The sequence below is a fragment of the Pinus tabuliformis genome, chromosome 4_1 (assembly GCF_031772625.1).
Source record: "Pinus tabuliformis cultivar Carrire ecotype Pingquan chromosome 4_1, CPIR1, whole genome shotgun sequence".
Classification (NCBI taxonomy): domain Eukaryota; kingdom Viridiplantae; phylum Streptophyta; class Pinopsida; order Pinales; family Pinaceae; genus Pinus; species Pinus tabuliformis.
In genome coordinates, this window is record NC_142303.1 from 667,155,107 (window position 1) to 667,167,027 (window position 11,921).

The window sequence follows — 11,921 nt, forward strand, 5'->3', positions numbered from 1 at the left end:
CAATTAAGACATCGGGTCTATTACAACCTTTATCCATTCCAAGCCAATGTTGGGAGGAGGTTTCAATGGATTTTATCACAGGTTTACCCAAGTCTAAGGGAAAGAGTGTCATCATGGTGATAGTGGACAGACTTACCAAGTATGCACACTTTTGTGCATTATCACATCCATTTAAAGCCAGTACAGTTTTTACTGCATTTATGGAAACAATTCAGAAGATACATGGAAACCCAAAGATTATTGTAAGTGACATAGATCCCATTTTCACTGGAAAATTTTGGGCATAATTATTTTCTTGTCTTGGTAATCAATTAGCTCATAGATCATCTTATCATCCTCAATCTGATGGGCAAACTGAGATAGTAAACAAATGTATGGAAGTATATCTTTGTTGCTTTGTATCTGATAAATAGACACAATGGGTCAAATGGTTGCCTCTAGCTGAATGGTGGTATAACACTTCCTTCCATACAACAACAAAAATGACCCCATTTATGGCACTTTATGGGTATCAGCCACCATCCATCACATCATATTTAAGAGAAAATTCTAAGGTTCAGGCAGTGGAACATCACATAGAACATCAACAACAAGTCCTCCAACTCTTAAAGGATAACCTCGTGTTGGCATAGAATAGAATGAAACAACGGGCAGATCAACATCGCAGCGAAAGAAGTTTTGATGTAGGTGATTAGGTATTCCTATGGCTACAACCATATAAGCAAATGTCCCTCAAGCAAGCTAAGAAGGATAATAAATTATCACCAAAGTATTATGGTCCATACAAGGTGTTGCAAAAGATTGGTACTATGGCATACAAATTGGAGCTTCCTACAGCTTCTTGATTGCACCCAGTTTTCCATGTTTCATGTTTAAAGAAGGTTATAGGCGACAAGCTCCCAATTCAAACAATATTGCCAGAACATGACGAGGAAGGAAAAATTATATTGGAACCAGAAGTAGTCACAGAAACAAGAACTCAATAGCTACGAAATCGATCAATTTCGGAGTATCTTATCAAGTGGAAGAACTTATCCGCTGAAGATTCCACATGGGAGGATGAGAATTCTATACAGAAGTATCCAGAACTACTCAAGCGTTGAGGACAACACTTTTTTGAAGGAGAGGGGCATGTTGGGTCCCTATAATACTAGTGATTACCCCATTACTATTGTAATTGTACCCCTTATTAATATTGTTGTGCCCCTATTATCCCCATATTGTTATTACTGTGCCCCATAGAATCCCTCTATTGTTATTTTTGTGGCTTTATATTATTATTGTTAGGTCAGCTGGGTTATATTGTGACTCCTTAGAATCCTATATATAGAAAGGAGGTTTTTTCATTTGTATCATCGAAGAATTGTTCATTTATGTAATGTAAAGGAGGTTGCCCCCTCGAAGAGGCTGAATTTTAAGGTGTTGATCTATCTTTTCTATCTTTTTCTGGATTTGGTTTCATAACACAGGAGAAGCTAGCAAAGGTAAACGCAGTGATACTTTAAATTTTGTCAGATTTGCAGCGACAGGGACCATTGTAGGATCGACCATGGCATTAGGTCTCATGGTGGTCACAGGTTAGATAGAGATGACAGGGTTAGAGATGGAAGATTGTTGGACACTCCAGATATGAGAGGGGATAGAAACATGTACTATTCTAGTTCTGGTTCAGATAGGCACTATGATCGTCATCGTTTTCATCCTTATAGGAGGAGTGATAGGCGATACTTTCCATATGAGTTCAAGAAAGAAAAGTCACCTACATTTGATGGAGAAGTGAAGAAATCACAAGATGCAAAGGCATGGTTGCTTGGTATGAGGAAGTTCTTTAGGTTCCATGACTATTCAGAGAACATGAAAGCTAGAGTAGCTACATCCAACCTTAAAGGTAAAGCAGACATTTGGTGGGAAGATGTGAAGAATGTTAGAGGTATACATGAGGAAGACTTTACTTGGAGTGAGTTTGAGTGGTTATTCAAGAAGAAGTATTTATCAGAGAGATACTTTGATGATAGGGAAAAGGAATTCTATGAGCTAAAGATGGGATCTATGACACATGATGAGTACACTAGCAAGTTCTTGGGGCTACTAAGGTATGTGTCTTACCTCAAGGAGGAGGAGGTCAATATTTAGAGATTCACTAGTGCATTACCAATGGCATTCAAAGATAGGATTGAGTTCGATGAACCTCGATCATTGGAGGAGGCCATCCAAAAGCTAAAGCATTGATATGAACAATCGAAGCACAAATCTGAGACTAAACCAAACTAGAAAGGTAATGCAAAGAAAAAAGGAAAATGGGACAAGAAGCGAGAAAGACCTCAGGGTACAGGTAATAAAGAGAATGTAGTTCCATCAAAGAAGTTCAATGCATCAGACATAGGACAAGGATTTCGATCTAAGGAGAAAAATAAGGATGCATGATGGAAGACTATAGATTGTTGAACTTGTAGAAAAGATCATCGCAGGATAGATTGTTTGCAGAATCAGGGTGGTAGGCCTCAGATATATAATGCGCAGGACACAGACTATTGGGGATGTTGGTCAGAGCATTCCTCATATCTATGCAACAATGGATGACAAACAAGAATACCATCAGACATCTATCATTGAGATGGACAGTAAGATTTGTGATCAAGTTATTTCTATTCTGATTGACCCTAGATCTAATTATAGCTATGTTAGTCCTGACTTGGTGGATAAGTGTGTTTTGAGTAAGGAATTTCATGTAGAAAATTGGTTAGTGTAGTTGGCTATAGGTACAAAGAATCAAGTTCACCATTGGGTAAGAGTTTGTGCATTTGATTTGAATGGTATGCTTACTGTAGCACATTTTAATGTACTACCATTGGGATCATATAGTATGTTGTTGGGCATGGATTGGTTGTACCTTCATAGAACCAAGGTGGATTGTTATGAAAAGACATTGAGTGCTTGGATGACAATGGAGAACCAAGAGTCTTACAGGGAAAGAAGAAAGCCACATCAGTTAGGATGGGAACAACTATGCAGGCAAAGCGTAGTCACAGGAAAGAGTGTACGTTATTCATAGTGCACATTTATAGTGACACAGGTAAGGAAGTTGAATATGCAGATGTTTTGAGCAGGTACCCAGTTATAAAATATTTCTAGGATGTATTTCTTGAGGATATTTTAGAGTTGCCACCTCACATGGAGGAATACTTTTCTATTGAATTAGTGTCAGGGGCAACTCCAGTATCAAAGCCACCTTATAGGATGAGCACACCTGAGTTGGTAGAGTTGAAGTTGTACTTGAAGGAAATGTTGAACAAGGGAGACATTAGGCCAAGTGTATCACCTTGGGGCGCACCAATATTTTTTGTGAAAAATAAAGATGGTACTCTCATATTATGCATTAACTACAAGCAATTGAACAAAGTGATCATCAAGAATAGGTATCCGTTTTCGAGGATTGATGACTTGTTCGATCAGTTGAAGGGAGAAACAATGTTCTCAAAGATTGATTTGAGATCCAGATATCACCAGGTACACATTAAGGAAGAAGACATCTACAAGACAACCTTCCAGACTAGGTATGGGCATTGTGAGTTTGTTGTAGTTTTATTCGGGTTGACAAATGCTCCAGCTACTTTTATGTGCTTGATGAATAGTGTGTTGCATCCATACTTGGATAAGTTTGTTATTATGTTCATTTATGACATATTGGTATTATAAAAATGAGGAAGAGCATGTAGAGCATTTAGCAGCAGTGTTGAGATTGTTGAGAGAGCATTAGTTGTATGCTAAGCTCAACAAGTGTAGTTTATTTTAGACTGAGGTACATTACTTGGGGCATGTTGTCTCCAAGGAGGGTATTGCAATAGATTGAGAAAAGATAAGGGCCATCATGGAGTGGGTAGCTCCTAGAAATGTAAAAGAGGTGAGATCTTTTATGGGATTGGCGGGTTATTACAGGAGGTTCATCAGGAATTTCTCACAGATTGCTTATCCTATTACATCATTGCAGAGAAAGGGTAATAAATTTGAGTGGACAGAGGAGTGTGAGGCTAGTTTTGGGCAGCTTAAGCAGTTGTTCACACATGCACCAATGTTAAAGATTGCAGATCTAGGAAAAGAGTTTGTAGTGTGCACAAATGCTTGCAAGAGGGGGCTTGGTGGAGTTCTTATGCAGGATGGATAGGTGGTATGCTACGAGTTGAAAACTGAATGAGCATGAGCAGAACTACCCCACACATGATCTTGAGTTGGCAATGATCATGCATGCATTGAAGATGTGGAGGCACTACCTTCTGGGAAGGAGATTTGTGTCGACGAGTGATCACAGTGGGTTACAATATCTATTTGACCAACCGAACCTGAATGGTAGGCAAGCTCAGTGGCTGCCCACAATCAGTGAGTTTGATTTTGAGATCAGATACATCAAAGGTAAAGAGAACAGAGTGGCAGATGCTATTAGCAGGTGGGTACAGGTAAAACACTTAGCACCTATGACCTCCTATGGGACAGACTTATAGGATAGGATATTGCAGGCAGGTCAACAGGATGTCAAGTATATGGAGATTGTGCATAGGTTGCAGCAGAGTTTGAATAGTAGTAAAGGTACATGTGGTAGTACAATTATAGGTACATGTATAGGTGGTAGTACATGTACATTTACAGGTACAAGTACATGTGGTGGTACAGGTGTAGGTGCACAGGATGTGGACTATTTCCTTACAATAGATGGATTAGTTAGATTCAGAGATAGGATATATGTGTCAGATAGTAGTGAGCTCAAGAAGGTGATATTGAGAGAGTTTCATGCAAAACCATATTCAGGTCACCATGCTATCAGAAGACATTAACCACAGTAAATAAGTGTTATTATTGACCGAATCTAAAGAAGGATGTAGCAGAGTTTGTGGCTAGGTGTTTCGATTGTCAGCGTATGAAGGTAGAGTGTAAACATCAAGGTGGACTGTTACAGCTGATTGCAATTCCAGAATGGAAATGGGAGGTCATTTCCATGGAATTTATCATAGGTTTTCCGAGGATAGTGAGACAACATGATTCCATCATGGTTGTTGTGGACAAGTTGATAAAGGTTCGCACTTCATTCCAGTGAAGTCTACATTCTCAGCTAGCGATGTGGCATGGGTATTCATCATAGATGTGGTCAGATTGCATGGTGTTCCAAAGAAGATCGTGTCGGACAGGGATGCAAAGTTCACTTCCAAGTTTTGGAAGGAGTTATTTGCAAGTTTGAGTACAAAGTTGGACTTCAGTACAACTTATTATCTACAGACATATGGATAGACAAAGAGGGTCAACATGATATTGGAGGACATGTTGAGGATGTATGTGATGCATCAACATCGGAAGTGGGAAGAGTACCTTCCACTGTTAGAGTTCTCTTACAACAATGGGTATCAGGAATCTTTAAGGATGAGTTCATTTGAGGCATTGTATGGATGGAGTTACAATATTGCCATCAGTTGGAGTGGTCCAGTTAACAGGGTGTTGATTGGACCAGACATATTGGTGGACATGGAATAGGAAATGTAGGTGATCAAGAAAAATCTAAAGGCAACACAAGATAGCTAGAAGAGCTATGCAGATCAAAATAGGTTGTTCAAGGAGTTCTAGGTTGGGGAACAAGTGTACTTGCGCATCAAATCAAAGAAGAGCTCCTTATGGATTGGATCATGTGCCAAGCTGGCACCACAGTTTTTTGGACCCTTCAGTATTGTTTAGAGGATTAGGCCAGTAGCCTATTGACTTACACTGCCTCTGACAGCGAAATTTCACGATGTTTTCCATGTGTCATTACTTAAGAAGTATGTTAAAGATGTTGACCATGTGATTGATTGGTCTATATTGCAGGTGGAACCAGATGGAGAATTCCAACTGGAGCCTCAATGTATATTGAAAAAAAAGGTACTCATGCTCTGGAACCAAGCAATTGAGCAGGTTAAGGTGCAGTGGAAGCACTTTGGGCCCAATGAAGCTACATGGGAGATAGCAGATCAAATGCAGGCTATGTATCCTTCCTTGTTTTCTGGTTGAGGAAAAACAATTTTGGTATGATGTGTTGGTATATGTGTTGGTATATGTTTTGGTACATGTTTTGGTGATGTTTGGTATATGTACATATGTATATGGATGTAAATACTGCCATGGGATATGTTATAAAGCTCCAATAAGAGGTATGGGCGTCATTTACTTATGATGTTATGTTGTTATGTTTCATGTTGGTTTGTTTCTCAACAGGTTGATCATTGCAAATATTGCATCAAGTTAAGTTATAAATCTCCATCGGCAATATGTTTTACTTATAGCAGTCTTGTGGTTATAGGTGTTGTTGAACACCGAGGATAGTGTTCCCCCAAGGAGGAGGGTTATGTAACAACCCTGGTGAAAATTCCATGTAATAAAAGTTAATAAAGGAAAAATAATACCCACGGTTGATGGGACACTTATTCCAAGCTGAATGTTGGGCAAGACATCCTAGTGTAGGTGTTCATTTGGTTATTAATGGCTAAGGAAATTGGCAAAGGCAATGGCTAAGACTTTGGAAAGACAGAATGACTTTTTTGACACATTTATTTATGAAAATAATGGAAATTAGGAGAAAAGAGAGGTGAAAGGTCACAGGTTGCATGTGAGGAGGAAAATAAAGGAAAATAATGGAAAATGGAGAAAATAGAGGCCTCATTCATAAAAAGGCTTATGAGGATCAATTCACAGATTTTGTCAACTTAGTTTTGAAGCTCTCTCATTATTCTCTCTTTCTCATTCTTGGATACTTAGAGTTTTTTGGAGCACTCTTGAAGAGTGTGGCACACTTGGATTTTTGGAGCAACAAGGCAAAGGAAGAGCAGGAAAGTGCAAGAGGACATTGGGATCAATAGCTACAATGAATTTGGCTTGCAGGTACTGAGTTGCATGTATGTTTTCCTCACTGGTTTTGGCATGCATGGCATATGCATGTGGATTATTGGTTATGATATGTCACTGGCATGGAGGATTGCCTAGATTGACAGTGGATTGCCTAGCCTTGCCATTTTGTGGATAACCATGGAAATTGTGGGTTTATTTACTTGTTTTGTTTTGGTTGGTTCTCATGTTTCCTTAGCTTGGGTTGAGTTACTAGTTCCTGAAGCCTTGGTTGGACAAATGCTTTGGAGCCTTGTAACAACTTGGGTTGAGTTACTACTCCCGTAGCCTTGGTTGGACAAACGCTCTAATATTATTCCCTTGGGTTTATTAGTCCCTTGGTTTTTTAATATCAATCCCTTCGGTTTATTAATCTAAGGATCTATATTCCTAGGGCATAATACTATTCATAGGGTTTATAATATTAATCCAGGGTTTAATATAAATCCCTTGGGTTTATAATAATAATCTTGTGGGTTTATTAACCAACATAGATCCATCGTACAGATCTAATATGAGGCGAGAGGGATCAAATTTGAGCTTAGAGCAATCAAATTTCTTCATGTACAAACTTCTCTAGAGTGTAAAATACAATGTGTTATTTTTCATTGTTTAAATTGTATCTTTGAATGCTATATAGAGTATATATAGGACCAAATATAGGTTTTAACCAAAAGAAACTGTATATAGATATAATGAAGTTGAAAAATTGTATATAGATATAATTATGTTGATATTGACATAAATTAGTTAACATAGATCTTCAAATATTTTATTTAAATCTCCTGTTGAAATATTTTTGAAAAGTATAAGATTTAAACATTTTACTCACACTTTTTTTGCTTCTAATTACTTTATAGCATATACATTTTTTTAAATTATAGTCGACATTAATTTTCTATTTAGAGCATAATTTTTATTTTTATTCTATTTTAAAGGGATGCATAATTTTTATTTTGATTTTTATTTTAAAGAGACACGTGTTAACTCAATGGTGGACCGATAAACTTACACATCCCCTCATACTCCGTTGTAAAATAAGCCTCTGGTCTCAATAATATCAATATTTATTATATTATTAATAATATTAATAATATTATCATATTATTATAATATAACAATAATTAGTAACTATATTTATTAATTATTAACTATATGGTTATTAATTATTAACTATTATAATTATTAATATTAAATATTGCTTAATATTAAATATTATTAATAATTAACAATAGTATGAGGGGATGTGTAAGTTTGTTTGTCTCTTGAATTGACACATGTCCCTTTAAAATAAAAATAAAAATAAAAATTATGCTCTAAATAGAAAATTAATGTCAACGATAATTTTAAAAAATGAATATGCTATAAAGTAATTAGAAGTAAAAAAAGTATGAGTAAATGTTTAAATCTTATACTTTTCAAAAATATTTTAATAGGAGAATTAAATAAAATATTTGAAGATCTATGTTAACTAATTTATCTCTATATCAACTTCATTATATCTATACACAATTTTTTTTTGTTAAAACGTATATTTGGTTTTATATATATTATATATAGCATTCAAAAATAAAATTTAAACAATGAAAGGTTCTTCAGTTAATGTTGTGAATGATCAAAATGTAAAATCATTACAATTCTCCAGGAAATACAAAGGAAGGGATTTATATTAACTTTTTTCGAAAAAAATAAATACATATACTCAATTCTGATCTATTTCCCGGTATTGTTTTCTGTAAATAGATTCATACAACTCTCGTGTTCTCGTGCAGAGAAAAAAGCAGAGAACGATTCCAAAAAGAGACACACACCCCCACAATAGAAAAGTTTTTTCATAGCACTCTCTTCCCATGCAGAGATGCCGATCAGCTGAGTCTCGTGGGTTTTTATAAGAAGAAGAATCATCATAAATTATTCCTGCAACTTCACCGAAGAGAAGAGAACCAAATGCAATGTTTGTGACAACAATGTTGTGGTTGACACCAAAACTTTTCATTCCAAACATCTCTGAAGAAATTGGTATGGCTATGGCACTGATAGCTCCCACTGAAGTTCCAACCATGGCCGTGCACAGATAAAGAACAGCAGTGCCAGTTGGGTTTATGAATCTCAGCATGAAGAAGGAAGCAACCATGGGAACCATCCATATGCCTATCCATCCTGGCCTTGGCAGGGGATGGTATTTTCTGAACATTCGGCATTGCTAATTCACATAAAACAATAAATTTATGTAAGCAAATGATAAGCTTCCGTAAAGCAATCATTAACTTAATATTTAGTTAACTTAGTGCGTGGTACTTAATAGTTACTGATAAAGATACTATTAAAAAATAAATATAAATAAATATACCTGAATATAATCGGGAAGCCCGGCTGCAATACGCCCAAAAAATCCAAAAGATGAAACAAGAGATACCAAGATTGGTGTCTTGGAATATCCCAAGGACTGAACAATTTGCCCTAAGTTGTTCATATATACTAGTCCCACAGTTCCTCCACAAAAATATACAAAGTAATATAGCCAGAAATCAATACTTCTTAGAAGTTGTAGGATGCCATGCTCCTCTCCCAGTGGTGGAACTGATGTCAGCTGAAATCTCCTGCTATTACTATGATTGGAATTATGTACAGTATGCAATGGGTGTTCTACATCCAGGGTTTGAATATTGATTTGATGCTCTTCAGTTTGAATAAAGCCCAATTCACTGCCTTGGTTCTTGGTGGGACTTTCTTTTCTAGGATTCTGCTGCTCTGGACTTGAACTGTACACATTTACCCTCAATTCATTCCTTATATTGTTTAAGTAAACCCTGAATGGTACATATGTAGGGGCCATCAGGAGGATAATAAGCACGGCAATGTAGACTCCTTCAAGCTGGCGCTTCCCATGGGGAAAGAACTCAAAAGCTATAGAATATACAGCAGTGGCAAGGGCAATCAGTGTGCAGAGAATCATGTATTTCTTATCTGTATCGTCTGCTATGGCTGCCATTTTTGATTGTGAGACATGGAGTATTATTGCTGAAATTACACCCACTACAACTGGGACTATGCAGTTTAAAAGTAAGTATAGTGAAGGATTCCCTGGGTCAAGAATGGAAGCTAGACAGGTGTAAATAACAGGACTGAGACCAACGTAACTTGTACTTATGCCAGAAGCCATTCCTCTCTCACTTGGGAAATTTTCAATGGCAACCTTGAAGCTCACAGTGTTGAACCAACAGATGCTATTCCCAGTCACAAAACACAATATATACACCTGTGTGGTCCAAAATAACAAATTAAATCTCATAAGAGCCACCACTCAACAAAGTATAACACTGCACCACCTAAAAATATATGTTAAAATAAAAATATATGTTAAAACAATTTAATAATTAATCTATGTTTATATTTTAAATTAAGTTAGTTTAATTGAGTAGAGAGACTTATTTTATAGTCCAATATGATGTGTAAGGGTGCCTGCCGTCATCAAAGTTGAAAATTTGTTATATTCGCCATAATAATAATAATAATAATAGTAATAATAATAATAATAATAACTATATACAACATTTAAATAATATTTACTCATAAAAGAATTTGCACCTGAAGTAATTGGATTTTTCTCGGCTTATGTTAGATCCATATTTAAAATAGATCTATGCTGGTTATATTATAAATAGTATTAATTGAGATTATCTCTAGTGGTTGGGTGGAATCGCTGTTATCTTCTCTACCTAAATTCAAATCTTCAAAATTTCCACTGGTAACATGATGAGCTATAGTACCTTGATAAATATTGTTGTAATTACTTTGTGTCTATAAATATTGTTGTATTGACTTGGAGCCTTCTAAACTCTCAAATAAGTACACTTATGAGATAAGGGAGATTGATTTCTTTCCTCAAAACAATGATATATATATTTAATAAAAAAAAAATTGTAGCAGGGAATTAGTGTACAACAACAATTCATTTCCATCTAATTACATTTAAAAATCCATTCTTGAATCTGTGTAAATAACAGCAAAATCAAACAAAATTTGGCAAGAGTGTAACCTGCCAATAATCCAATGGATGAATGATTTCACTGAGCATCAGCCACTGAACGCCATAGCCCACCAATCCCAAGCTCATTCCAATGCCAAGAACAGCCCAGGTTGGCAGAAACGCACATGCCAGTCCAGCTACCCAGCCCATGACTTTTCCAAGGTCTGAGGCCACAGCCAAACTATTCAGTTGGAGTTGATTAATCCCCATGATTTTCTTCAAATTATAAGAGTAATCAGAAAAGTCAAAGTTGGTGCCATTGATAGATTGCAGCCATATAGCTGCTATAAAACAAGTCCAGCGTTTGATGGCCAGTAACTTAGAGCGAGGCATATTGATTCTATCATCCATGGCACAACAGTAGGCCTATAACTGAATATCAATACTTGCATTGCCTTATGGGAAACGGTGGCCATTTTTATAGGCCAGAGCTATGCCAAATGGCAATTACAGGAACCGAATAGAGGCTAAAGTCTTCTGGTGGGCTCCATTGTATTTAAGGCACTCAACTCCAACACCACAATCTCAAGTCCACCTGGATCTTTGATTTCAGAAAAATGGAGGATAAATTCGTGCTAATTACATCCACAAAAGTGCAATGAAAATCTAAATCTTGTGGGTATATTCATTTTAGAAATCAAAATCAGATGTGCAGCAAGTGTTATATATGTAGAGTGATTGAGGCGAGAAAAAGGTGACGAAAACATGACTTACTTGTGACTTCATGTATTCAGATTAATGATTCAACCATGAAACGCAGTGTAAAAGGGATGAACGTAGCCGTCTTTTTGGCCTGTTTTTATACTTTTCCATTAATGCCGATATTCTAAGACGCGCGCAAGTTTCTGAGCCATTCATAAACTCTTGGAATCCATGAATTTCAACCAGTGGTCACTGCTGAATTCAATACAAGTATAACTACTGCTCTGGATAGAATAAGACACTTCAGTCACGCAGGCTGCGTATGAATGAATGGTGGTTCTGAAACTTAACT

At 36.5% G+C, this 11,921-nt stretch overlaps 1 protein-coding gene across 1 annotated transcript; it reads right to left on the minus strand.

The window, feature by feature from the left end:
- Nucleotides 1-8,539: 8,539 nt before the first annotated feature.
- Nucleotides 8,540-11,314, minus strand: LOC149177873 (protein NUCLEAR FUSION DEFECTIVE 4-like). Its single transcript, XM_089423479.1, has 3 exons — nt 10,937-11,314; nt 9,248-10,156; nt 8,540-9,100 (listed from the first exon to the last, which is right to left on the minus strand). Exons 1-3 carry the CDS (start codon nt 11,276-11,278, stop codon nt 8,600-8,602), a joined length of 1,752 nt encoding a protein of 583 aa, XP_089279605.1. The 5' UTR covers nt 11,279-11,314; the 3' UTR covers nt 8,540-8,599.
- Nucleotides 11,315-11,921: the final 607 nt, after the last annotated feature.